This window comes from Calonectris borealis, chromosome 12, assembly GCF_964195595.1.
Source record: "Calonectris borealis chromosome 12, bCalBor7.hap1.2, whole genome shotgun sequence".
NCBI classification, from domain to species: Eukaryota; Metazoa; Chordata; class Aves; order Procellariiformes; family Procellariidae; genus Calonectris; species Calonectris borealis.
In genome coordinates, this window is record NC_134323.1 from 1895731 (window position 1) to 1921612 (window position 25882).

General features: G+C 56.8%; 2 protein-coding genes and 2 non-coding genes across 5 annotated transcripts in view; 3 read left to right on the forward strand and 1 right to left on the reverse strand.

Moving 5' to 3' along the window:
* HYDIN (HYDIN axonemal central pair apparatus protein) overlaps positions 1-1363 on the forward strand; it is a 160160-nt gene extending 158797 nt beyond the window's left edge. Inside the window, exons 84-85 of the mRNA XM_075160949.1 lie at positions 137-361; positions 811-1363. Coding sequence (XP_075017050.1) covers positions 137-361; positions 811-1290 — 705 coding nt within the window. The 3' untranslated portion in view covers positions 1291-1363. The remainder of the gene's footprint in view (positions 1-136; positions 362-810) is intronic.
* A 196-nt stretch (positions 1364-1559) lies between these two features.
* Positions 1560-25882, forward strand: part of VAC14 (VAC14 component of PIKFYVE complex) — a 65250-nt gene continuing 40927 nt past the window's right edge. For both annotated transcript variants that reach the window (XR_012675334.1, XM_075160942.1), the window contains exons 1-12: positions 1560-1705; positions 5258-5408; positions 7786-7953; positions 8629-8691; positions 9716-9823; positions 10612-10721; positions 11709-11815; positions 12621-12755; positions 13040-13192; positions 15189-15249; positions 22295-22439; positions 22752-22817. Coding sequence is in view for 1 of the 2 variants with exons in the window: in XM_075160942.1 (XP_075017043.1) it covers positions 1602-1705; positions 5258-5408; positions 7786-7953; positions 8629-8691; positions 9716-9823; positions 10612-10721; positions 11709-11815; positions 12621-12755; positions 13040-13192; positions 15189-15249; positions 22295-22439; positions 22752-22817 (1371 nt within the window). In the remaining variant the exon portion in view is untranslated. The remainder of the gene's footprint in view (positions 1706-5257; positions 5409-7785; positions 7954-8628; positions 8692-9715; positions 9824-10611; positions 10722-11708; positions 11816-12620; positions 12756-13039; positions 13193-15188; positions 15250-22294; positions 22440-22751; positions 22818-25882) is intronic.
* On the reverse strand, positions 4354-4424 carry TRNAG-GCC (transfer RNA glycine (anticodon GCC)). Its single transcript has one exon. It is a non-coding gene; the product is annotated as a tRNA-Gly (tRNA).
* Positions 14232-14302, forward strand: TRNAG-GCC (transfer RNA glycine (anticodon GCC)). The gene has a single exon. It is a non-coding gene; the product is annotated as a tRNA-Gly (tRNA).

Sequence of the window (25882 nt, forward strand, 5' to 3'; positions counted from 1 at the left end):
AGGAGCTGAAGTGAGGGAGGGTGCTGGGCTGCCTTCCAGCACTGCGTGAGCACACCAGGGACCGATCTCCCCTGTCCTGGGCCCTGCCTTCCCTGTCTCTGCCTGACCCAGTGGCTTTTCCCTTTGCTCCTCCCAGGCTGATCTTGTCTTTGAGTACCAGCCCCTGAAAATGGGTGAGAGCACCGGGCGCCTGGTGCTCCAGAGCAGCGACTTGGGCTCTTTCTATTACAACCTGCACCTGAAAGCCACCGTGAGCAGGCCGGAGAAGCCCCTCTACTTCTGCACCACGCTGGGCTCCAGTCAGACCATCACCACCAAAATCATGAATTACGCCCGGCAGAAGACAGACTACCACCTCCAGGTGACCCCAGCCTGCCTGGGACTCTTGCTGGGAAGCAGCTCATCTGGCCAGCATCAGCCCTCTCTGTCGAGGGATCCTGCCCCTCTAGCTTGGCCTGGCATAGCCATGGTGGCCATGAGTCTTCCCACCAACGCTGGGCTTGTCCCCAGCTGGACCGTCCTCACTTGCAGCCAGCTCTGCTGCCCTTGTCGGAGCTGCTTTTGCAGGTTGCCTGGACTTCTAACTTAAACCCCAGCTCTGGCAGTAAGGTCTCTTGGGGTTTGGGTGCAGGGTTGTCCCTGCTCGGCACGTTTGGACGGTCCTTGTGGCCATTCGTCATGGGCACTCGCCAGGGCCATGGTGTGGGTGGGACGGGTGCAGTGACAGGCAAGGGGAAGGGACCCCAGCCAGGGTGATGGCTCTGCTTTTGTGACCCGACCCCACCATAGTCTCTTCTCTCCCCTGTGCAGACCAACTGCGCCGACTTCCAGACGGAGAAAACCATCAGCGTGGCCCCCGCCAGCCCGGGGGGCTCGGAGGTGAGCGTGGAGGTGACCTACGAGCCCTGCCAGCTGGGCGAAGCCAGGGCCACGCTGCAGCTCTCCTCCCCCCTTGGCGGGGCCTACAGCATCCCCCTCTTCGGCCTCGCCCTCCCGCCCAAGCCCCAGGGCCCCTTCCCCATCAAAGCCGGCGGCACCACCTCCATCCCCTTCAAAAACGTCTTCCTGCAGCCCGCCGCCTTCCAGTACGCGGTGGAGCACCCGGCCTTCGCCGTCAGGGGCCCCGAGAGCCTGCGCTCCAAGAAGACCGCCCTCATCACCGTCTCCTTCGAGGGCGGCCCGGCCCCCGTCACCAGCAAGATGGTGGTCTCCTGCCCCCGGGCTGCCGGTGGCGGCGGGGCGGGTGTCTGCTGGGTGTACTACCTCAGGGGTCTCCCCCCTCACAAGTGACCGGTGCCCCCCGCCCCGGGCGCTGCTGGTTAATTAACCGAGGGGGTACTTAAAGGTAATTAAAACCGAGGTGATTAAAGGCGGTGGGGGGTCTGAGCCCCTGTTTGGGTGGGAACCCGGCGGGTCCGGTCGAGCCGGTGCTGAGGCGGCGGGAGGGCAGGGGAAGGGCGCCCCTGGCGGCGGGGCGGGGCGCAGCAGGCGGCCTCCGCGCCGCCGGGGGGCGCTGCGGAGCGTGGCGGCGGGGGGGGGGGGGTCACGTGGGCGGGGCGGGGTCACGTGGCCGCCGGTGGCGGCGGGGGGCGGCCGGGGCCATGAACGCGGAGCGGGACCTGGCGCCGCTGGCGCCCAGCGTGGTGCGGGCGCTGAACGACAAGCTCTACGAGAAGAGGAAGGTGGCGGCCCTCGAGATCGAGAAGTGAGCGGCGAGGAGGGGCGGGGGGTTGCCGGGGAACGGGGGCGGTGCCGCTCCGGGCTACCCCAGCGCACCGGGGGCGGGGGCGGGTGTGGAGGCCGGCCCGGCGCCACGGGGAGGGGTCCTGGGGTCACTGCCGGGCCGGGATGCTGGGGGGCGGGTGGGGGTCCCGCCGTGCACCGTGGGTCCAGCCGCGGGAGGGGACCGGCGTGTCTCCCTGGTGGGAGCTGGGGGCTTCGGGGGTCGCCCCGCGGGGATCCGGAAGGTCCGGGGCAGGGGGTCACCTCAGGGGGAAGTGGAGGCTTCGGGGGAAGGGGTCGCCCCCAGGGGCACCCCGAGGGTCCGGGGGAGGAGATCACCCTGGGGGGAAGTGGAGGGTCCGGGGGAAGGGGTCACGCCGGGGGGTGCAGGGCACCAGGGGGCTGCGGCCTGGGGGGGTGACCAGGAGGTGACCCCATCAGGGGACAGCACCCTGGGCAGTGCCCGGACAGGAGGGACCCTCCGCCAGAGCTGCTCCGTGTCCCCCATCCCGGTACCGCCCGTCACTGGGGTTTATCTCCGAGCCCATCAGCTTCTGGGCGCAAGCGGGGACCCGCCGGTTCAGGCGCATGTCCCAGAGCGGGGGTCGTGCCGGCGAGCCCCCCGCAGAAAGCCCGGTCTGACGGTGGGTCTCCAGCGCCGTTACGCAGCATGAAATAACCCCGTGAGTAGCATAACTTTAAAAACTCGTCAGGAACACAGCGCTTGCTCTTCTGCAACGCTCATAGAAGCGGCCGGCTCTGTGCCCGGCCCTGACCGCGGCTGGGGGACACGAGGGTCTGCAGCGGGGGCAGCCGTGCCCGTCGCCCAGGGCCCGTCTCGCATCAGCCTGGGTTCCTCACCTCGCGGTGCCATCCCGCCTCTCCCCCGAGGCCTCACCCGAGCTCCTCCCGCGCTCGATCCCTGCTGCAGAGGTGGGAAGCGCCTGCTGTCGCCCCCGGCCTTTGGGTGTTGCCTTTAGTTCTTCCTGCGTCGGTGCCGTTTCGGCAGAGCTCGGGCCTTCCTTTCGGAGCACCCCAGGCAAAGGGCTGCAGGCGTCTGCCGGCATGGCCGTGCCCCCTCTAGTGTTGCCCGTCCACGTTCCCTGCGCGTCTTCTCGCTCTGGCTGTGTTGGTTTGGGTGCTTTGTGCTCCTCTGGTCCGTGGCTTTGCCTGGGAAGGGCTGTGTCCTCCCTGAGAGCTCAGCTCATGGAGGAGATCTCAAGCATCTCAGGAGACAGCCCAGCGCAGGGCTGGGAGCGATGATCCAAGCCAGAGGGTGAATTTTGGGTGGGAGATGCAGCTGTGGGGAGCCTGTGAGGGGAGCAGGCAGCTGCTCGTGGCAGCCGGTGACGTGGGGATGGAGCTGCTCGGCTCAGGCTTCGGCGGGGGATGTGGGAGGGATGCGGGGTGGGAACCGTGTGCCTCAAACGTGGAGGGCATACCTGGGCAGCAGAGTTCTTGGGATGGGGTGAGTGTTTGCTTGGGTACAAAGCCAATGTGTCCAGCCTCTTCTTCTGTTCAACGTGTTTATCTTTTGCTTGTTTTCTCTCTTCTTCCTGGGAACAGTTTCTTAAGGGTGGGTTGTGGCAGATTGCTGCCGCTGTCCTCACAACTCTAGCCCCGGGGATGCTTCAGTAACTGCCCCTTCGCTGCTGTGCAGGATGATGCTCCTTATCCACGCAGCTCTGCTGCGACTTATTCTGCCCCAGGATAAGGGGTTTATGCTTGGATTATGCCAACCAAAGTCTGATTTTGGGATCAGCCAGTTCAGCTGATCGAGCTGGAAACCCAGTTTGGGAAGGGTATAAGGAGGAGAAAGGCAAGGGCCAACCCTTTCTGCAGAGACATGGATTTAGAGCAGCTTAAACCCGTCACAGAACGGCACCGGCACCGTCTCTCCCGTGTCCACGGCATTGAGCGAGGAGGGACTCGCTGCCTCTCAGCTCAGGTACCTCCTTGTCCTCTGGCTGGTGACGTGGGAGCAGCTCCTGCTGCCTGCAGACTCTCTGACGCTGCGCGTTGCTGTTGGGTGCCTTTTGCGTCGTTAGTTAAGTCTTGAGTGTTTTAAACTCTTGAAGGCAGTCTGTAAAGTTATTCCTGTTCAAATAAAGCTCCGTTCATTAAATCTAGGCAGTAAAAGGGTGACCCCGTTGGTCCGTGCTGCTCAAGCTCGGTGTGTTCTTCCTGCTGGAGCTTGCTTCTGGGGTGGGACTGGAGATCGGAGCTGTTTGCCCTGAATCAGCAGTTTGTGAGAGTAGGTTGGGCTGTAGCTGGAGAACTCCGAGTGGGGAGAATGAGGGGGGGCTGCGTGATGCCCCTAGGGAGAAGGGGGGCAGCTGCTTTGCTCAGAGCAGGGTGAGAACAGAGCTGGCGTTAATTGTTTTGGGGGAAAAAGTTCATAAACATCTTCTGTAGCGATTTTCCTGGATTATAAAGTGGGTGACTGGCAGCACCCATCTAGGGGAGGGCAGCATGAGATTCAATATAGTGCCAAAAAAATACCTGTATGGAGTTAGGTAGTGGAAGCTTTTGTGCCTTCGTCGACAATTAAGGTAAAGATCCGTATTTAGGCTGAGATTTTGAGACGCGTGGGTCTGCATTACGGATAGAAGTCAGAGAAAAAAAAGCTGCTGCATTGGCCGGGAATCGAACCCGGGCCTCCCGCGTGGCAGGCGAGAATTCTACCACTGAACCACCAATGCTCCAGCTGTGTGCTGCTGCCTGCACAGCTGCCTGCACAGCTGCCTGCACAGCTGCCGGAGCCTCCCCGGCTGGCCAGCGGCTCTGCCGCAGGGAGAGCCAGGGCTGAAGGGCTGGTCGGGCAACCCGGGACCTTGAGGCGGTTGCGTGGGCTGGGGCAGGGTTACAGGTCTCTTCGTTTAAGTGCAGCTGATGTGTTAAATATCTGTGGGTATTAACGAGCTGCAAGTTTCTGAGGAGGAGCAGCTATTGCACACGGAAACTTTGTCTGCTTTTTGTTAAGGTTTGTGCTGTATCAGAGTACCTACGATATATGGAATGTCGGCTGAAGTGGGTGGCTGGAAAGGTCCAAAATCTTGGCACTGGTGGGCCTGGGGGGGCAACAGTTCCCTACTGAGCCGTTGGCGTTCCTGGCGCGGGCTGAGCGGTTCTCTGCTGCCGTCTTGTGCTGCCTCAGGGGTAAATGATCCTTGTAACTTGCCTTGTTGGGGAGGGTGTTTGAAGACCTGGTGACGACTTCTCTGCAAGCACGCAGCCGTAGTGAGGTGACCCTCGAGAGCCCATCCTGGGCTGGGAGCTCATGAACGGGGTAGGAGGCTGCAGGCTGGGAGCAGCAGGAGGGCAGCGAGCTGCTGTTGGATGTGGGCGAGGAGGAGGGGAGAGCTCTGGTTTCACTTGTGGGTTCCTTGAGTGTTCCCCATTTCGGTACCACATTCTCTGGCGTTTGTCGTGGCCAAAAATCCCTGTTTCTGACAGCCGGGGGGAGCCGAGCTCCCGAGCGTTTGTATCGGGCAGAACCTAAAGCCCCCTGGGTGCTTTTCTCTTCTCTCCCCAGGCTGGTGCGAGAGTTTGTGGCTCAGAACAACACATCTCAAATCAAACACGTGATCCAGATCCTCTCGCAGGAATTCGCGCTCTCCCAGCACCCCCACAGCCGCAAAGGGGGACTCATTGGCCTGGCTGCTTGCTCCATCGCCCTGGGCAAGGTAGGTGCGGGTGGGTTTTTTTGGCTTGTGCAGTGGGAGAACGGAGGCTCCTCCTGGGTCGGCGTGATGGGGAGACTCAGGCTGGTGGCCCCGCAGCTCCCCGGCTCCCTCCCTGCCTTGCAGCATACGACTGGGTTGTGTTTGAGTCTCCCCATCGCACCCAGCCGCGTCTCTTGGGCACGGGAGCGCTTTCTGGCCTGGGTCGCATCTTGGCAGCTCCCTAGGCATGGTTTAAGCGCATCTGTCCGTCCTCTGTCTCCAGCAGCTGGACTAGGCTCAGCAGGTCGAGTACTAATTTATGTTAACAGAGCCGAGAAGAGGGGCAACCCTTCCACCTCCCACCCTCAGCTCAACCGGCTCCGGCAGCGCGGGCAGGGCCTTTGGGAAGCGGGGCTAAGGCACAGGCCAAACGGTGGCAGAGTCGTAGTCAAAGTAAACAAGCGGCATCAGGCATCGAGCTGTGTCAGCCTGAGCTAGCAGCTGCCTCTCGGGCTTGGCAGAAGTTTTACTTGCTGAACGTATGAGTCAGTGAGTTCAGCTCTGGAGCTGTTACATTGATGCCCCTTGCATAAGAATTTGGCTGATTTCTGTCCCGATTAAGGTCTTTCTCTATAATTTTCCTCTCGTTAACAAGAACAAGCTCAGTAAGTTGCCTCCAGAGCTATGCCAGAGCATCCAGGTCCCCATGGAGGAGAGCATGGACTCTGCAGGCTCACGGCTCCATCAGGCTTTCGAGTCAAACCATGCGGCTGGTTTTTGAAAGCGCCTGCAAGGGAAGGAGTCGTTTTGGTCCATAGTAAGGTGTACGTCAAAGCAGAGGGCTCAGGAAGAGCAGGCTGTGCTTGCTGGAAGAGCTACGAGGTAGATTTTAATTCATTTGTTCCCCTTCTAACGAGAGTCATGATCGGTCTGAGCGGACGCTTTGAAGCCTGATGGCTCTTACATTAACTGCCTTTACGCTGGTAGCCGGGGTCTTCTGAGCAGCGTTCCTGTCTTCGTCCTCTTGTTAAAATGCAGAATCTCTTTGCAAAACCCTCCTCCCTGGGATGAGCAATGCTCTGCTCTGCCCTCGGCCCAGGCACGTAACCCACCTTCTCCTCCTGCGCAGCGTGGGGACAGGCACTGCTGCTGGTGCAGCTGGCTCTGGGGATGGAGGAGTTGCTTTGGGTGGCCTTGAGGAGCACTGATAAAACTGAGTTCAGCTCTTTAATCTGCTAGTTCGCATGTTGTTGATTTTATTTCCATCTCCTTTGCTAAATGCTCAGGAAATGCCAGCCTGTTTCTCCAAAGTAGGGGGTTTTAACTTCAAAACAAACCAACCTCCTGCCTCCACCTCTGGGTTTGTCTGAAACTCCTGCTGTGCCGGTGAATCCTTAAGCAAAAGTCTTTTGGGCTGGAGGGCGGCCACATTAATGACTACATTTGCTTGTGGGCAGAGTCAAGGTCAGCCTAGCGTGGCTCTTCCATGGTGCAGGAGGACAAACTTCAGCGTGTAAAATGAATCTTACCTGGGAATCAGAGCCCTGCAATCACTTCAGCTAACAGATGTGTCCAGCTTAACTCCGCCAGCTGTGGTAGCTCCTCGTCCGTAAGGAGCTGCACAGGCTGAAGCTGCTCCTCTTCTGGTAGTTGGGAACCACGGTTGAGTTGGTGTTTCTGGAGACAACAGGGCAGGAAGGTGCTTTGGGGACTGCTGAATGTCTGTCTTTTTGTGAAGCCTGTATCACCATCTCCTCCGCAGTCCCCAGCTCCTGACGTTACAAAGAGTGGTCCAACAGACCAAGGGCTTCTTTGCTTAACTGAAGGTGCAGGTGGGCTCGGCCTGTGGTTCTCTGGGATGTTCTCCCTGGTCCTGGAAACCTCGGTGGGTTTGTGCGGAAACCAGCTGGTGGAGTGGGATAAATCCTGGCCGACTGCTGCGAGGGCTGGTGACCGCTGGCTTCGCTGGGGAACTGCCTCATCTCCTGCCTGCAGGGAGGCAGGGACGGATTTCCCTGTGGGCCAGTCTCCAGCAGAGATGAGCGGCCCCTCGTGCTTTGAAAGGCGCTCGGAGCGGGTGGTGAATAACTGCCCAAGCGTCTTGCACATCTCTGGGAATCAAAAGCAGAGGAGTGCAGCTGCAGTAATCGCTTCAGTTGCTGGTGTAGACTCCCTTGAAACACTTTCTCAGCCTGCTCAGGTGACCGTCACTGTACCTGAATAATAAAATTCAATAATTTCAGTAATAAAATTCAAAATTCATTAATAAATCCTGTCCAGCGTAGGTGCACTAAACCATCATGAGCCTGAAATTTTGCAGTATGTTCCAGGGCAGCGCTATCTCTTCCCTCTCTCTGTGGCACGGTCCTCAACTAACCAGTCTCCTCCTGTCCACCAGGACTCTGGGCTCTACCTGAAGGAGCTGATCGAGCCCGTGCTGACGTGTTTCAATGACGCCGATAGTCGGCTGCGGTACTACGCTTGCGAGGCCCTCTATAACATTGTCAAGGTGGCCAGGGGCTCCGTCCTCCCACACTTCAACGTGCTCTTCGATGGCCTCAGCAAGGTAAGAAGCTTCCTCTCAACCCTCATGTGTTTTTATTTCCCACGCTGGAGAAGGCAGACTTGTTTTCTAGTCCTTGTCTGCTCTGGGTCTAACAAACCAAGTTGTCCAAGGTTATCTTTACAAGTAAACTGGTTTGCTTTGACCCAGGCAGGTCTGAGGGACCGAAGGAGCAGTTTCTGCAGCAGCACAGTGGCCGCTGATGTGGATGCTGGAGATCACTGTAAGATACCTTGTTCTCTGTCCTCGTCTCCAGGATGTGTTTTCTTGCTCCTTGTTGAGTGGTATTAGGAAACGAGGCTGACAGGACTGCTGCAGGCGAGGTGGCTCTGCAGCTTTGTGGGGTCTGTAGGGTCAAAACCCTGTCGATGCGTGCCTGTCTTTGCAGCTTGTCACTGGAAACTTGGATTTCTCTGCCACTTGAGAATGTGGCTGCTGGCCCATGAGAACCTGCGTAGCTGGGGGAAGTGAGGGTGCTTGATACCTCCCTTAGGAAGTCTCTCAGGAGAATTCATTGGCGCTTAGTGAGGAGTTGGAGATAAAGGGACTTCTCTGTGTCCATCCCTGTAATGCCAAAGGAGAGCACCCGTCCCGTCAGCCTGCTGGGAGCTCTGCTGCAGAGCAGGGAACAGACCTGGGACCCGCTGCTGCAGTGGCTCTTGTTTCTGTTGTTCACAGCTGGCTGCTGACCCTGACCCGAACGTCAAGAGCGGCTCTGAGCTCCTCGATCGCCTTCTCAAGGTATTTTTCCCTCTCCAGCTGAGAATCCTTGGTGCAGGCTGCAGGCATGTCCTGGCTGGGAACATGGTCCCCGAGGCTGCAGCTGCTAAAACTATCCCAGCTCAGTCCTGTGGCTACTGTCAAAACATTTCTTTCTCTCACCGACCGTAGCCTCCTGGACTGAGGGCCTGGTGGCGATCTCGGGCAGCTGGGTTGAGGCGCTGGTAGGTTATCGCAGTGCCACACGTGTGTTCAGCTCTTGGGAGCCGGGTGTCTGGGGAAGCAAGGTTTTAGTCCGAATAGGGTTGCAGCTCTGTCCCAGGCAGCAGAAGGGCTTTTCCTCTCTTGCCTAAGCGAGTAGCGAAGAGAAGTGAGCAGAGCTGCTCTGCAAGGAGCAGAGCTGCTGCTGCGGGGTGGGGGGCTTGGTTCCCGTTCCTGTTCTGCCTGCTGATGGGCTTTTGCTTGCGCAGACCTCCCAGTTCCTTTTCTGCTACCCGGAGGTAAGTGGCTCGCTGCTTAGGGCCTGCCCCCCTGCTCCTCCTCGTTAGCAAAGCAGTTAATGCGGTCTCCGCATCACCTGCTGCAGACCTTCCTGCTGGGAGATCTGCTCCGCTGCGCTGGTGCGAGAGACTTAGCCATGCAGGAAAATCCACCAAGCGTGTATGAAGAGTTTTAAAGGAAAGCCAGGGGACTCTCCCACCCCTGACACGTGTGGTTACATCAAAGGAGCTTGCTCATGTGTGCAACGCACCACTGAGGCGTGAATCGGAGATGCTGCCGTCCTCCCTGTTCAGCCAGGCTGGCAGACAGCAGGCAGGAGCCTCCCTCTCTGGGTCCCGCTCAGCGTTAGTCCCTGCCCGAGGGGGATTATTGGCTCATCGCCTGAACAAACCTCGTGATTCCTTCTCCCGACCCGCAGACCCATGCATCAACTGCTTGTCATCTTTTTCCTGTCATGCGCCTTAAAAAAAGGCCGGGTGGGGGTGGCTGCGTGGGTGTGGGGTGGTGGCCATCCCTCCTAACACCCTCTGCTTGGGCTCTGCAGGACATCGTGACGGAGAGCAACCAGTTTGACTTGGTAGGCTTCATCCCACTGCTGCGCGAGAGGATTTACTCCAACAACCAGTATGCCCGCCAGTTCATCATATCCTGGGTAGGTACGCACGGCCCCACGCGTGTCTGCTCATCCGAACTCCAAAATACCGTGATCCGTCAGCATCCTCTGTCTGGGCAAACAGCAGATGTCCGCAGCGATGTGTGAACTCGGGCATCTGGATTTACTTGGGCAGGTTTTTTAAGCCAGCAGCGTTTTTTACCTGCTTCTTGAAAATGCCAGCTCCCTGTCACCTCGCTGTTGCAGTCGCAGGGACATCATACTGCATTTCTGCCAACCTGGTTCAGGACTTTGCACGCCAAGTTAGGAAATTCGGTCAGAGTATTGCTCGTATAAATAGATACGCTGTGGTCTAGAGGTTACAGTCTCCTGGGGGACAGTGCCAGACTGCTTTCCATCACCCAGCGGCGATGGGGGGATGCTGCTCTCCAGGAGGCAAGGTATCTCTACTTGCTTTCTCCTTTCTGTGCAAGGCAGGAGCTGTCAGTGCCTGGCCGGGGTCTGAGGAGAGATGTCTGCCTCTGCCCCATGCCGTTTGCCGTCCCAGGTCTGCCTGCATGTGTCTTAGCAGGGATCAGGAACGACTGCTCTGTTTTACAGAGCTGTGATTGGAAATGTGGCAGTGCTGCAGGCTGATCGCTTGCCTCCTCTGCTAGCCCGGCTTCTTTCCGAGATGGGCAACTCCATGTTGTCCTCTTGTCCTTCCCCCTCTGTCCCACACAGCTCAGCTCTGAATTCCTCAGTATCACGCCAGATTTGTGCTGGTGATTGTTAGTTAGCTTCTCCAAAACCCACCTCTCTTCTTTCTTATTCCTCCCCTGAGCTAGATCCTGGTCTTAGAGTCTGTGCCTGACATCAACCTCTTGGATTACCTGCCAGAAATCCTGGACGGGCTCTTCCAGATCCTGGGAGACAACAGCAAAGAGATACGGAAAATGTGAGTGTGGAGGCTGGCCGGGCGCGAGGGCTGTGTCTTGCTCACCATCTTCATTTGTTTGCAACTCTTCTGTGTAACTGCAGTGAAACCCTGTCTGCGTGGTGGGAGATGGAGCGACCTGGCTGGCTTGGTCAGTGGGTCAAAGTGTCCTTGGCAAGGGCCTCCCTTCCCCGCTTGGTTGTGGCTGGAGTGGGCTCTGGAGGACACTGTGGTCTGTTTGCGCTGTGGCACAAACTGTTTTGGCTGGGTTCAGCACTTGTGCCCAGTATCGGAGCCGCAGAGGCTCGTGTGCGCTTCTGGAATGGGGTATGAGCTCTGTGGACAAGCTTTGCGGCTTCCGAGCCTCTCTCAGCAAGGAACAGCACCAACCCAGCGTCTCCTGGGTGCAGAAGAGGAGCGAGCACCGTGAGCTTGCTCTTCAGACCCGCTGCTGGTCTCAAGATGAGAGGCATTTTGAAGCAGAGGAGGTTGGGTGTTCTCAGGGGGGTCAGAGGATCTTGGCTCCTTGCGCTGGGAGAGAGTAACTGGACCTGTTTTGTAGGGCACAGGTAAGCGGTGAGACTGGCCTGGGGCTATCCCACTGCCAAGCCCTACTGGATCCTCCCTGCTTCTTTCTTTCCCAGCACCTACACATCAAGGAACAAGCACGGAAAGCTTTGGGTATCATCTGCCCCCCTGCTCCCCTCTGTGCTCCCCATCCCAGGCTCACGTCGATCTCAGCAGAGCCCGTGTGGCTGTTAGGGGAGTTGTGGGAAGGTGCGGGGGGCTCCAGGCAGCCATCGCCTCCGTCCTCGCAGCTGTGTGCAGTCTCTGCCTTGGGGCAGGACAACCTTGTCAGCCTTGTCCTTCCTGGCCCTGCCCCGTGCCACCAGCATCCTTTCTATGCATGGATGTAGGAGGCCGGTCTCCATAACTTCTCCATAACTTCTCCATAACCTCTCGGTCCAAGGCGACTGAGCGCTAAATAGCTGCTCTGCCTCTCTGCAGGTGTGAGGTGGCTCTCGGGGAGTTCCTCAAGGAGATCAAGAAGAACCCCTCCAGCGTCAAGTTTGCAGAAATGGCCAATATCCTGGTGATCCACTGCCAGGCGGCGGGTGAGCGTGCAGGAGCGAGCCGTAGCATCCACCCCCGAGTCTGCGGTGCCGGCCGTAGGTTGAGGCCGGGAGTTTTCCAGCGGGTTGTTCACCACCTTGCCCACTTGCACTTTCTCTGCCGTCACGCTTGCAAACCCTGCTGAAAGGGGGGGAGAGGCAGCCGTCCCACGCTTGACGCTACTGCTCTTGTACTGCTGAGCCCCCAGCCTCAAATAGAAGGATCTTGTCCCAGAGCTGTGCTCGTCGAGCTTAAAATGCTCTTTAAACGTTGCTGAATGGGAGTGGGTTTGTTGTGAGAGAGAAAAATAGAAATAGGCCAAGACTGCTTGCTCTTGATTAAACTGATGCCCAATGAATTTACACTGTTTAAGCCTAAAACCTGGCCTTGCGTCGGCTGACTGCCCCAGCAGTGCTCCCTTTTTCAGAACGTGGGGAGGTTAACAAAACCCCAGCTGTAGGAGAGACGCTTGACCCAGACACACAGCTGCTGCGGCTGTGACAGAGGAAATATCCTTATGCATTGGGAAGCTTGACTGAATGCTTGTAAATGAGGAAACCTGGATTATGGATGGAACTCGGTTAACTCTGAAACCTAATGATTGTGTTTAATCTCAACCTCACTGCAGATTCAGGTCTTACCTATCTCCTCTGGGACTAAACTGCCCCAGACTAGGGTCTCTCTGGACTAGCGACTCTAGATGGAGCAGAGGCAGCTCTCTGCTTGCAGGTCGTCCTTGGCCTGTGGAGTTTGCTCAGCTGCCAGCGCTGTCCTTTCCCTCACCTTTGCTTGTCCCATGTCTTCCAGATGACCTGATCCAGCTGACAGCCATGTGCTGGATGAGGGAGTTCATCCAGCTGGCTGGCCGGGTGATGCTGCCTTACTCCTCAGGGATCTTGACCGCTGTCCTGCCATGTCTCTCCTACGATGATCGCAAGAAGAGTATCCTTGTAACTCCGAGCTGCTCCCGTTCCTGCTACAGCAACCCACAGGGAAGCGCCTGTTTCCTGCCCCTGGGGCGCAGGGCCAGCTGCATGGCTGGAGAGGGCCGGAAGAAGTCCTCCCACCAAGTCCTAAAACCCGCAGTGGTCCTTTGGACGTGAGGGGGGTTGCGGTAGCTGGGCTGGGGCAGCCCTGGTGGGGCTGCGGTGACTTCTCCATGGCTGGCCAGATCTGGCACCTAGTTGTGTGTGGGACTGCGTGTTCCTTACACTGCGTCCACTCAGACATCAAGGAGGTGGCGAACGTGTGCAACCAGAGCCTGATGAAGCTGGTCATCCCAGAGGACGATGAAACGGATGAGGCCAAGCAGTCGATGACCCTACCGGCAGAGCCCACCTCAGAGGAGTCCCTCTCCAAGCCAGAGGCAGCGTCCAGCGGTGAGTCCCTGTTGGTCTGAGCCGTTAGAGGTGTGAGGAAGGTTGAAGGAAGGTCCTTAAGAGAAGTTCTTGAGTTGGTTTGGTGTCCTGGGGCAGCTTAGGGCACATGGGACCTCTGTGCTTTCTTTGAGCCTTGGAGTCCTGTTTCAAAGATGATCCTCTGCTGAGACAGACGCGTTTGGTGCTGTCTGCCTAGCAGGGTCACTGATCCGGCCTGGAGCCCAAGCAGTGCTGCGTTCCCTGGTGAGCGTCCCCATCCCCTCACCATGCTTCGCTTCAACTTAATCATTAAGTTGACCTGAAAAAGATGATTGAGAGTTAAACATTTAGTGTTTGCTGCATAACGTGGGTCGAGAATAGCCCACCTGTCCTGCAGTGGCTGGTTTGGGAGGAGCTACCATCACCCAAAGGAGAGCTCAGAGAGCTGTGTTAGTCCTGGAGGCCATCAGGACATGCATGGAGGATGTCTGTGTTGGGGAAAGGTAGAGGACAGAAAGAAGAATTTTGAGTGCTTCCCAAATTCACGGTGCTCTTGAGACCATCACGCGGTATTGTCCCAGTCCTAAAATTTCCAGAACAGAAAAGACAAAAGGTTGCAAGCGAGGCCTGGAAGAGCGTTCAAGTGAAAAGAAACTAAATGGAGAACATCCTGGTGGACCGATGCCTGAAAACAGCAGCAGCTTTAGCCTTCCCCCATCCCTTTGATGCTGTTGTCCGGGGATGACTAGATGCTACTTCTGGCACATCTTTGTTGTCCAGGCACGTGAAATATCTGTAACATTTAAATCATGTGGGCTAATCCATTGCATTCCTCTGGGGCTGCACGTTCAGCCCAGTGCTCTTCCGCAACGTCTCCGCAAGCGGCTTTTGGAAAATCCTGCCGTGAGAGGGAGCAAGAAGGTGAGAATTAAAAGGCTGAAGGGCTTTATTGTACAACAGCAGCCGGCTCGAAGACGAGGAGGCAGGGAGCTGCGTGGGGGCGGCAGCGTGGGGGCCGGCAGGAGCAGGCAGCCGGGGCGCGCAGGCAGCGCGCAGGGCGGCATTGGTGGTTCAGTGGTAGAATTCTCGCCTGCCACGCGGGAGGCCCGGGTTCGATTCCCGGCCAATGCAGCAGCTTTTTTGGAAGGGATGGAGGGGAAGAACGTAGTGCCGTAGCACAGCAGTGAAACCTTTTTCTTTTTTATTCCTTATTTATCCTGAGAATACCTTCTTTTATTAAAATCTGTGGTAGAAGAGCTTTAAAACGTCACCAGAAAGTTTAATTGCTTTAATCTCTACCCCTTTGGGGTGGGATTGCCCCTTGAAGCAGGCAGGATCAGATAAACCTGTGATGCTTTTGCATCACAAACTCTCAGCTCTGCTCCCTCTCTGTGCTGGTGTGGCAGTGCCGCTCTGTGTGTGAGTAGAGGCAGTTGGCACAAGGGGGCATGAAGAGTCAAGTTCATCCTGTCGTGCTTTGTCACTGTGCTTGTAAGACCCAGTTTTAGCAGAGAGCAGCGGTTGGAAAGCTGTTTGGGTTGCTTGGCTTCCACATGGAGTCGTGCTGTGGGAGAGCTGGCCAGGTGGAGGTGTCCTGGGCTGGATTCAGCCTTTCCCGTGCTTGTGTGGTGTCTCTAGGCATTGAAACCTGGACGATGGAAGGCAGCTCTGCAGTTCTGAACTCCTTCTTTGAAACCGTTAGAAAGATGTGTCTGGGTCTCCGTTACAGAGGAGGAGACCCAGTTTGGGGCAGAGGTCTGAAGCTGTGCAGCCTGTATTTTGCTGAGTAAGTGCAGTCCTGTACCAGTTTTGTCCAGTACCTTTAGCAGTGGAGAAGAGCTTGACAAGGAGTGTAAAAAGCTCACTGGAGGCAGAAGAGATCCTCGGGGTCCCCGAACCCTCAAACGATGGCTGGTGATGTCTTTGCAGAAGGTCATGCAGCTCTCCAGCCTCCCAGTCCTGCTCTCCGCCTTCCCTGCCATCCCACTAACTGTGGCTCCTTTTTATCTGCCCCCAGGCTCTCTGGATGCGTCCGGTGACTCCAACTTCAGCAACAGCAGTGTCTTCACAGTAACCAGGTAGGGTCTGTTTGTTGTTTCAGAGGGGCTTGAGAAGAAGGGAAGGCTTCTCGGGGTACTGATGACGGCTGACAGATCCTGGCAAAGCTGCGGGGAAGGATGGTCTGGGCTGGAAGGCAGTTGGCGTCTCCTGGGTCACGGTGGGGTGGATGACTGGGGATGCTCTAGGAGTCGACTGCTTCTCTCTGATCCTTTTGCACCAAAATATCTTGATGTTGTGGTAAACTGAGGTGTTTGCCCCCCGCAGGAGACCTTGCAAAGCCCCCCGGGGAGATCTGGTGAGGCACAAGTGTCTGTGTACTCAGAGTTCTGCACCTCGCGTGTCTTCAAGCCCCCATGGTTGGGCACTCCGGCTAAAAGATAGGGTGAAGGTGGGGAGAAGGTGGATGGTTGTCCTGGTTATGGCTCTTCTAGCTTGGCCAAAATAGGAGGCGTTTGGTTCCCCCCGCCTTTGCAGAAGAATGGTGGTAGAGGAACAGCGGTGTGCTGGTCTGCCAGAGGTGCAGAGACCTCACGAGAAGGTGGTACGTGAACCGTCCGGGGTTGGCAGAAGAGCTTGGAGAGCGCTGACCCTGCTTCTGGGCACCTGCAGTCCTGGCAGCCCACCACGGCACGGTGCTGTGGGGCTGTACCTGGGGCCGCGCCGCCCAGCTCCAGCTGCCAGAGAGGCGAGGGGTCTCGGCAGCATTTGCTGCCAGCCTGTCCCCCTGCCAGCCTTGCATGGCATTAGTCAGCCCCGCGCCTGCAGAGAGCAGCTCCGTGCCCAGCACGATCTCTCCCAATATCTCATCTAAATCATCTCTCCTGCAAATACCTTTCTTCCCGTCCAGCTGTCGGTGAATTTGGGGACAAATCCATCTGCTCTTGTAATGCATCTTTCCTTTCCTCCTGCAGTTCCTTTCCTCAGAGGTTGTGATTTCCAACACTTTTATTGTGCTGATGTGTATATTTGTTTGTTGTTGTGGTCCCCAAAATAGGATGCGTTACTCTAGCTGCATCCTACCAGCGAGACTGACGTGTGATGCCCATCATAACGCATCCCAGAGCAATGCAAGCGTCAGCTTTTCAGGTTGATGATCTGGACCCTCCGTTCCTTTTTTGCACTCCTGCAAAGCCCAGCAACTCCCTCATATTAATGATGCCCTTAATTTTTTCCTTTCCTGAAAGTACACATCTTTTCATTTGCGCCTAGATTTCGTTTTATGGCTGTTAAATGGTTTTCCCCAGCTTTCCTGTGATTGCTGCGTCCTGGCCCTGCTCAGCCCTTAAAGTTTAGCAGGCGCAGAAAAGGGTGTGCGTAGGGCTGAAATTGGGAAGGGGAAGGAAAAGGAGAGGTGCTAAATCCAGGAGGACAAGTGATAACTGCAGCTCTGTGCTGAAGAGCTTGCACCTGGGGGAGAGAGGGAGTGAAGACCGAAGGGGGACAGAATTAGGGAGAGCTGGAGTCACTTGGTCACAGTGTCACCGAGAGCCAGGAGAACGGCTGCCCGAGCTGAAGCAGTCAGCCAGATCCCCAGGCGCCGGGGAAAATCGTCCGGGACAGCAGGCGAGACCCTTCGCATCTCTGAGACCTGGTTTTACAGAGGGACTTGTCCTTGAGCCCTCCTCAGCCCTTTTAAACAGGAGATGCCAGGCTTTATCCTGGGGTTTGCCTGCCCTGAAGCCCGTTTCCCCATCCTGTGTGACCTCTCTGCCGGCCCAGCATCCGGGACCTGGAAGATTTTGGCCGTGGCACCCATCGTGGGGTCCTGGCGTGGGGTTGGGGGGCTGTACGTGGCCGACAGGAGCCCTGGTGCTCCGTCTATTGCTCAGGCTGTCCGGCTCGGCCCCGGAGCCGGAGGAAGGTAAGAGCTGGCACCGGTAGCCAGTTGCAGCCGTAATTCACACCAGGAATCGGGCAGCTGCCTGCACGCTGAATGCCCACTGGGTGTCAAGAGAGGACCACAGGAAACCATTGCGTTGCTGCGAAAAGCTGGAAAGCCGGCAAACGGAGGAAGTTGCAGCTGCCTTTTAAGATGAAGTCACTCTTTGCTTGTGTTTTTGTTCGTTCCCCCCTCCTGCTTCCCCCAGTCTCCCCCAGCGAGCGAGTGATGGAGCATGGCCCGGCGCCAGGCGTCCAGCTCTCACGCCCCCTTCTCCTGCCCTCCCCGCGCGGACGTCTGCGGAGGGATAGCACTGCAGCAGCGACGAAAGGAGGAGGACCTCGGTCAGCAGGGGCGGAGGAGCTCATGGCCCGGCGTCTGCAGAGGGACGTCTTCCATGAAGATACCATCCAAGAAGATGACGAGGTCCGAATGCTCGATAGATGGATGCTGGGCACGTTCCTATGGCCACAAACTGACACGCACACCCTCCCTGTTCCTAAAACGTGCCGTTGGCGATCCAGAATGCTTCCAGGGTAGTTGCCAGCTTCCTGGTGGTGGCATTCGCTAGGAAACGGGGACCGTGTCTGTGCCGAGACAGAAACCGGCTCCTGAGAGAGCCTGGCTGCGCAGGGCTGGAGGGGCTGCGGGGCTCCCCGTGCAGGTGGGGGTCCCCGCTTCCAGCTTCTGCAAAAACCCTCGTTGGAAGCGGACCAGAACTGCGTTTCAGAGACGCTGGAGCCTTCCTGTGGCCTAGCTGACCCTGCCGGTGCTGCGATCGCTGGTGTGAGCCCAGCTCAGGAAGGGGAGGTGGAAGCGTGGTGGCTGGAGCAAAGCCCGGGCTTCCTTCCGTCAGTCTGAGCTGCTGCGGGAGGAGATGCAGACATCTGTCCTGCCTCGCTGGACCAAAACAGCTGGAAAGTGCCTTTTAGGCTCTTGTAATGCATCGGTGTTTCAATACAAGACCGGGACGGTTTGAGACAACTTCCTAACCATAGTGCCGGGCGGATGGTCAGGCATGGCTGGCAAGCGCTCAGCGGGGCTGCCTGGGTTAGATGCGTGGCGGTTGGAACCACGATCCCTCGCCAAACTAGATAAGGGACGTGGGGGCTCCAGAAGAGCCTTTGTGGTCCTTCCTGCTGCAAGGAAGGCTTCTTGTTTTGGGTGGTGTTCAGCAACACGCGGACACGTGAAGCTTCTTTTTGATCTGCAGAAAGGGCGAACGGCTGCCACGTGGCTAAACTGCCACAGGGTGCATTTAAATCAGACTTTTAAACGTGGTTGTTAGGGCTTAAGACAAAGCTAAAATTGCTGCCACTTGTTTCGCGCTGGAAGTCACCGTAGCCCCATGCCCAGAACCTTGGGGGGTGCAGCCGGTGAGCTGGGGTGACGAGGTGAGGTGATGAACACTTGGGTGAGGGTAGGGGTGGTGCTGGGTGCCCTGCAGCACCCAGGGGGTGGTTGGCCGAAGGCAGCATGATGGCTGGCTTTGAGCTCATGCACCAAGCCTGCCTTGGAGTCCTGTTCTCCGGCAGCTTGTCTGGTGGAGTCCAGCTCGCTGCAGCTTTCGGGTCCAGGGTGTCCTCTTGGAGAGGCTCCTCCTGGCCCTCCTCTCCAGCCTGGAGCGAGGAGCCGGGTTCCCTTCACTGCTCCCATTGCGCCGTGGGGTGGAGGAGCTGGAGGGGGACCTCGGGCACGCTGCCCCAGCCCTTGTTGCGGTGATCTACAGCTCGTTGGACTGGATGCCTCCACCTAGACCTTAGCCTCATCGCTTCCCTGGGAGATCAGCTTGCGCTGGTGCTGCGGGCACTTCCAGTTCTTGGAAACCGCAGTAAGCAGAAGGAAGCCAAGAGCACCGAAATGAGAGCGATGGAGGACGAGAAAGCGACAGCTTGTGGGACGAACAGCAGAGAGGAGCTATTTACCTCCTGGCCGCTGGCTCGAGCCCGTTGAGCAGCACAGCTGCCAGCCCGTATGGGAGCTGCCCTTGTGACTTGGACCACAATGAAAGAACCTGGATATTTCCACCCTTGGCAAGGCCGCTTAAAGGCTAGAGCCTGGCCTAGACCTTAACCTTGTCTGAAAATGGGGTCAGGAAAGCAGCTGGGCGGGCAGGAGGCCAGGAGGGAGATGACAGCTCAGGCATTGGCAGAAAAAAGACGACTGCTGAGGAGAGAGATGGCAGAAGCCCTTGAAGAAAGGGGAGAAATGAGAAAATGAGTTGATAAGGGATGGGGGGTAAAAAACATCGCTGTGGGTTGAGTGCAGTGGGAAAGTGAGCTCTGTTCCCTTGCCGGAGGATGCTTCTGAGATGGGGGGACGTCCTGCCCCACCACTCAGCTTGAGCAAAGCGTACCAGTATCCAGAGGCGAGAGCCTGGTACAGCCCCCATCATTGCTCAATTTGCCCTAAAAACATGTTCTCACTGTCACAGGCGAACTACGGAGGCGGTGCCAGGGCCGCGTTCATCCTCCGGAGGAGAATCTGGGGTAGTGGGTTAGATGGAAGCGATTGCATCTGACACCTGCCCTGCCGCAGATGCCGGTGCTGGGAGCCGGCGCGGCAGGCCCGGAGGGTCGCATTAGCACAATGCCGTCACCACTGCTCCCGCTCCGCGCTGCCTGGGGATTAGGAAGAGCCGGGGCGAGCTCTGAGCCCGCTTCGGAGCTGCAGCCGCGGCTGCACTCGCCATGCCCGGCTGCTGCCTTCCCCCCTGGAGAGGCGGCAGCCCGAGGGAATCTCGTGCTCCATCTCGGAGGCAGAGGAGCATGGTCGGTGGGAGATTTTTTAGCCCAATTTCACATGTTCATCAAACCTCTTGCCTTTCAGGATGGTGCCCTGGTTTTGTGTTGAGTAAACGAGCTGCTTCGCCGCCGGCAACCCCCCTAAAAGGTTTATCGTGGCAGATGCGGGGAGAGGATAGCCGGCGAGGAGCTTTGCCCAGCCGCTATCCCTTTTAGCAGGAGCTGAGCCCGGCGGAGCCGCAGGGCGGTGGTACATGGCATGGCGGGGGTCTGGCTGACTCGAGGAGAGCCCGGCGCTGCCAGCCACCTCCTGGGGTCCGCTCGGGTGGATTTTGACTTGAGCCACCCAGGCTCTGCCCACAGCCTGCTCCCATGCGGGGGCTGCATCACTGGGGGAGGGGTTTTCACGAGCAATTTTGGCACAAGCTGGGCTGGAAATGGCTTGTTGCTGTGCTGGCAGCAGTCCAGCGTCCTCCTCTAACCACCCCGTGTCCTCCCCGCCTGCCTCGCAGCAGTGCGGAGCTGGTGGATGTGACAGCGTCGAGGCCACCTCCGAACCGGCCGGCTTCACGCGCCGCTTCTCTGCACCGTCCTTTCAGCTGCTTGCCTCTGGAAACACGCAATACCCTGAGGTTTTTCCCCATCCTGCACAGGCGATGCATATTTTGGTGTGGAGATGTAATCGGGTCGAGCATTCGTGGTCCTCTTCCATCAGGAGCCCCGTGCCGGGTGGGCGGCAGGCTGCGCTGCTGCAGCAGGAGCTGGTTTTGCAGGAAAACCAGATACGGGGCTGGTTCAGGCTGGCTTACATCACCTGGGATGCCGCTCCCTTGGACATCCCCTCTCCCAAATTCCCCGTGCTCTGGGTCCCTCCTTCCCCTTGGTTCTGCACGTCTGAGCATTTGGCCGTCGGTGGTTGTTTGCAACATCAAACTGAAACTTAGTCCAACTCGAAATGCAGTTTGCAGACCCCCGCATCCGTTGCGTGAGGCAGATAAGCAGTCAGGTATCTGCAGGGCCGCGAGGGGCCGCAGCCTCCTCGGCTTGCCCTTACCACGCGTGTCCTGCGGAAGATCAAATCCTATTAAGCCGCAGCTCTACTTGCAAATTATACCATGAGAAATCTGCCCCTGAGGATTTCTTATCAAACGAGATGCAGAGCAGCTCTGCGCGTGCTGGAAAAATTGGCAAGGGTCTGGTCCAGCCTTGAATAATTCAGTAGCTTGGGTAGGACAGGAGCGACTTAGCTCTTCAGTGCAGCTACCTCCTGGAAGTCTGCTCCAACCAACCATCTCGGCTCCAACCATCTCGGCTCCAACCATCTCTCCTTAACCTAGTCTCCTGCGGCAGGTACTTCCCACGTCCTTGCTGTTGAGGAGATGGGAAACCATCGGGTAGACTTCAGGATGACAAACAGGACAAAAAACTGCCATAACATCACCTCTTCTGCGTTGGGGTCTCCTGTCCTAATGCAGGTCCCAAGTATTTGGGGAAAAACTGGGGAGTTTTTCACCATAGTAATAGCTAAGGGTCTGCAGGCTGTCGGTGTTATAAAAGAGGCAATGTCCTGGTGAGCTAAGGGAGATGTCTGCTTTCATCCCTGGTTGATGACCAAGAGTTATCCTCGTCTTTTGGGATGGCTTTTGGGAAACACGATGATGTTCTCAAGGCAGCCTCGTAGCAGAGAGCTGCATCCCAAAAACCCTGCCAGCCAGGGTACCATCTGCAGGCCGCAGCTCGAGTCTGCTGGGATTAGCAGAAACTGGATGTCCTCACCTGGTTGGGTGGCCCCAGCTAGTGGAGTTTGAGGACACGTGGGTTGATGTTCTCTGGAGATGTTTGAACGAGTAAAACTTGAATGGGAGTCTGAATGCGTTTTATGGATCTCTCGTCTTTGAACCCCAAACCTGGTGATTGCAATACGGACCAGTTTCTCAACACAGCCATGGTACTGGATTCATCTAGCGTGGTGTCTTGTCCTGCGTAGGTACCAGCTGTTTTGGGAAAGTGGTAAACCTTGAAGCCCGGAAGATTTCTGTTGTTTCCAAAGCAAGTTTTTGGTGTGCTGCTGTATCTCTTACTGTGCTTCCCCATCTCGTAACGCCAGCCAGAAGCTATCTATGCCACATGGGCAAACCTGGCCATGCCCAGCCATCACCCGCAGGCTTGTGAGCCTGGAGCTTGCTTCCTGGCTGTCGTAACTCTTGAAGACTTGAGCACAGTTCTTGGGTTTGCCATGAGCAGATCTGGATGCACAGAACAAGAAATGTGGGTGGCCAGGCTGAGCGGGGCAGGAGCAGGCCAAGGGGACAGTTGAGTTTTCTTAGGGTTTGAGCTGAGATGTTTGATGCAGCCTCTGGTGTGTGGTAGACCTCCCCACTGTGGGAGGAGCGAGTCGGACGTTACAGCACTGAACCAGCCTCTCTCCTTTCCATGCAGCTGCGAGAGGATCCAGGTGACCCTGAACCTGGATGGAATAGTTCAGGTGCTGGACTGCCACCTTCATGACACATCCATTGGGATGATGACCAGAATTGCAGTCCTGAAATGGCTCTACCACTTGTACATCAAGACTCCTCGTAAGGTAGGTCAGGGACTCGGCACGTGAGCCTACTGCTTCCTCCGAGGGACTGAGCTTGTCCGCTCCCAGCCTTTGCTGGGCTCCTTGCCTTTGAATTGGCTGTAATTATCGTGGTAGCATTGCAACCAAGAGTCCACCTGCCTTTTCTGAGAAGGCTTTGGCTGCTGGGTACCCAGTAGCTTAAGGAAGAAAAGCTCTCCGGCTCAGGTGGAAAATGCTGATGAAGCTTTCGGCAGCCTCCTCCAGTGCGAGGGGTCCTGTGGCAGGGGGTGACCAGGCCTGTAGGTCTGATGCCATCCATCCTTCTGATTCTAGATGTTCCGACACACCGACAGCCTCTTCCCCATCTTGCTGCGGACCCTCTCAGACGAGTCGGATGAGGTAAGTGCTGCAGAAGTCCTCCTGAAAGCTCACTGTCTCCATATCTAGCTGGGCTTTGGATTTTTTGGGTTGAACCAAGGGATTTTGTGAGGCTTGGCCAGTGTTGGCACTGGGGAGTTTAACCCTGTTGGCTAAACTGAAGAAGACCCAACGCAGAGCCTGCAGGTAGCTGCCCGGCTGAAAGCCCTGCCGTCTCGGTTAGGCTGGTGTGTTTGGGACCCTCTGTCTGTATAAACCTCCTTCTCCATCTCCTTCAAAGCCAACTCCTAAAAATCCTTTTTGCCTGTCTGGGAAGACAGCTGGGGCTTCAGGTCCCCGAGCTGATGTCTTTCCCATGGGGCTGGGTCATGGTCAGGTCCTTGGTGGGTGGGAATTCGGATACCTTGCAGCAGCTCTGTAGAGATGCGAGGGGGATTGTGTCCAGCCGGCACCGCAAAATCCAGGTCGTGAGGCGGTTAAGCAGCACCCACAGCTTGCAGGGCAGCGTCAGCGTTGCCTGGTGGGGTTGCGGTAGATGCCCAGTGGTTGGGAACCCGCTCGGCTTGCAAGCGAGCAAAGAAAATCAGGCAGCGATGAGTGAGCCAGCTTGCTCTGCCTTCGCTCTCCTGCCTGCGCCTTGCCCTCCCAGGGCAGTGCTCCTCATCTCCCAGCGGCTCCCTTCCCGAGGTGCTGCACCGTTTTCCCGTTTCCTTGTCTTTCTTCCTCACCTCTCTTCTCTGGTTCCAGTCATCTCCATTTTGGCATCGTTGTCGTCTTCTCCCCCCTCTCCGTTGCACCCTGGAGCATTTCCAGCGCTTGGGTGGGAGGCTGGCAGCTTCGGCACACAGCTGGCCCGGGCACTGGTAGCACTTCTACCATCAGCTGGATGCCTCTTGCCCAGAGCTGCGAATGATCCTGGCTGGTTCTTTGGGCCAGACCTTCCTCGTGGAATAAAAAAATCACGCGCTGTCTGCTTTGCCTTACACGCTCAGGGCATCAAACCCCAACCCCGCAAGAACTCCCGTGTGCGAGGGGGGTGTTAAGAGGGAGGGGAAGGGAATAAGCAAGCGAGGGAATGACTTGCGCTTGCAAAGGCAAGCGACTGCCTGGCCATTTTCCATACCCTGCTGCTTACGATGCAAACCTTTCCAAAAGAGTCCCCAAGCACACATCTGCCTTTGCAACGCTCTAGAAAGCCTGCATCTTGCAGATAGTCTCTCCGGCTTGGCAGGAGATCGCAGTGAGTCATGTTGCAATTACACTGCTTATTAATATTTGAAAAAAAGCAGTGAAGAAAGGACCCTGGTGATGCATTTCCTCCATGTGACATAACTGGGAATGGCTCAAAAGTAATTTTAAGCTGATTTATTTAATCCTGTCTTCTATTTATTTAAATGTTTGGAGGATTGTTTTTTTTTGGTTGTGTTTTTTTTTTTTTTTAAGGAAATCCATAGACGAGTCAATCCATTAAACACCACTGCTCAGCTGGCTCCCAACCAGATTTGCTGCTCTCTGCAGAGGAAATAGAAATGACTGAAATAGTAGGGGGTTTTTGAGCTGGGCGTTTTTGGGAACAATGAGGACAGATTGAGCTAGCTAACCTGCAATGTCAATGCCTATTAGAAAAGGGGAGGCGGGGTGCTCTCTCAGCCATTACTCCGGGCTCGGTACAGTATCTGTGTGCACGTTCACGTTGTCCTAGAGTAGATCGGGATCCCCAGAAGCTTTTGGCTAACGGGCTGGGGATCGCTGGGTTAGAGTGGGGTCCTGTGCGAGGACCTCATCTCTCTCCCCTTTCCAGGTAGGGCTCCGTGCGTTTCGTGGTGCAGCATAGGGCGTACACACATTTTCAGGGGTTTTTTGCTGTCTTTAAACTGCGATGCTGCCCTCTCCAAGGGAATCTCGCCGGGCAGCAGTGCTGGTACCATCTTTCTTCCCAGCAAGGCTGGACATCCTTTTGCAGTGCCGGCGGAGTCCGTGGCCCCCGTGCATGGTTTGGAAGCTAGCTGTCGCTGTCCTGGAGCAGTTGTTTCTCACTAGCTTCTCACCAAAGGAGAATATGGCTTTGGAGGGTCAGCGCTAGTCGTCAGGGTTTTGCATCAAACGGAAGGACCATGCTCACGGACCTTATTTTTAAGGTCTGGTCTTGCTGAGCTGCTCAGAGTAGTCTCTCTGTGCACTTGCCATAAATAATCAAGCCCAAAGCAAGGAGGGACTCGCGCTGGATGGAGCTGCATCCATGCCCTTTAAGTTGTCACGCCTGGTTTTATCCTTCAAGTAGCACAAGGTGTGGCACCACCTCCACCGTGCTGAACAGGGGCCAGTATCTCATGATGCATCCTGAGTCATCTCTGCCTTCTCTCCCGTTCCCCTTCCTACCCAGTTCTCCTGCGCCAGTAAAGAAACGGTCAAGAGACCTAGTTAAGATTCACAAAGGCAGTGCGGAGAAGTTGGAGTGAAGCTGAAACAAGCAGTTCCCTTTGATATGTAGACAAGTCAGGATACAGGATTCCTGGCTGTCAGATGCTGTACTGCTGCACTGCGTCACCTCGTGCCGGTTCCCGTGCTTCTCCGGCAGGGAGATGCTCCATCCCGCATTTGAGACCTGGTTTTGAAGGCAATCTTTAAAAGCCCTGGTTAAAATTTGATGTGCTTAAAAACTTCCTTACAGCTCCAAGACTAACAGGATCCTGCTGGGAATGGGTTTTTCTGCAGAAGCTGCTCCTTTCTTCAGCGCAAGTCTCGCAGCCCTGACACCTGGTTGAAGAATTGGTGTTAGAAAAGGTGAAAAGCGAAAGCCCAAGCGCTCTTTGGGAGCAGCGGGTTGGACCTTTCCACCCGCAGGTTAAAAGCACTGCTGCTGGAAGGCACTGCTGAAAGGAGGAGCTGCTCTTCGGGTCTTCTCCCTCTGCCAGCTCCTGGTGCAAAGGCAGCTTCTGATGTAGCTGTTCAGTTCCCTGGGTCCTTCCCGGCTGGACCCAGGTGCTGAGTTCGGGTGGACACAACAGGCGGTGAGGGCGTCTCTGGGAAAACCGTGAAGCAGCGACGCTGCTGGATTTCTTGCTTTGCTTTGCTTTCCTTTCTCC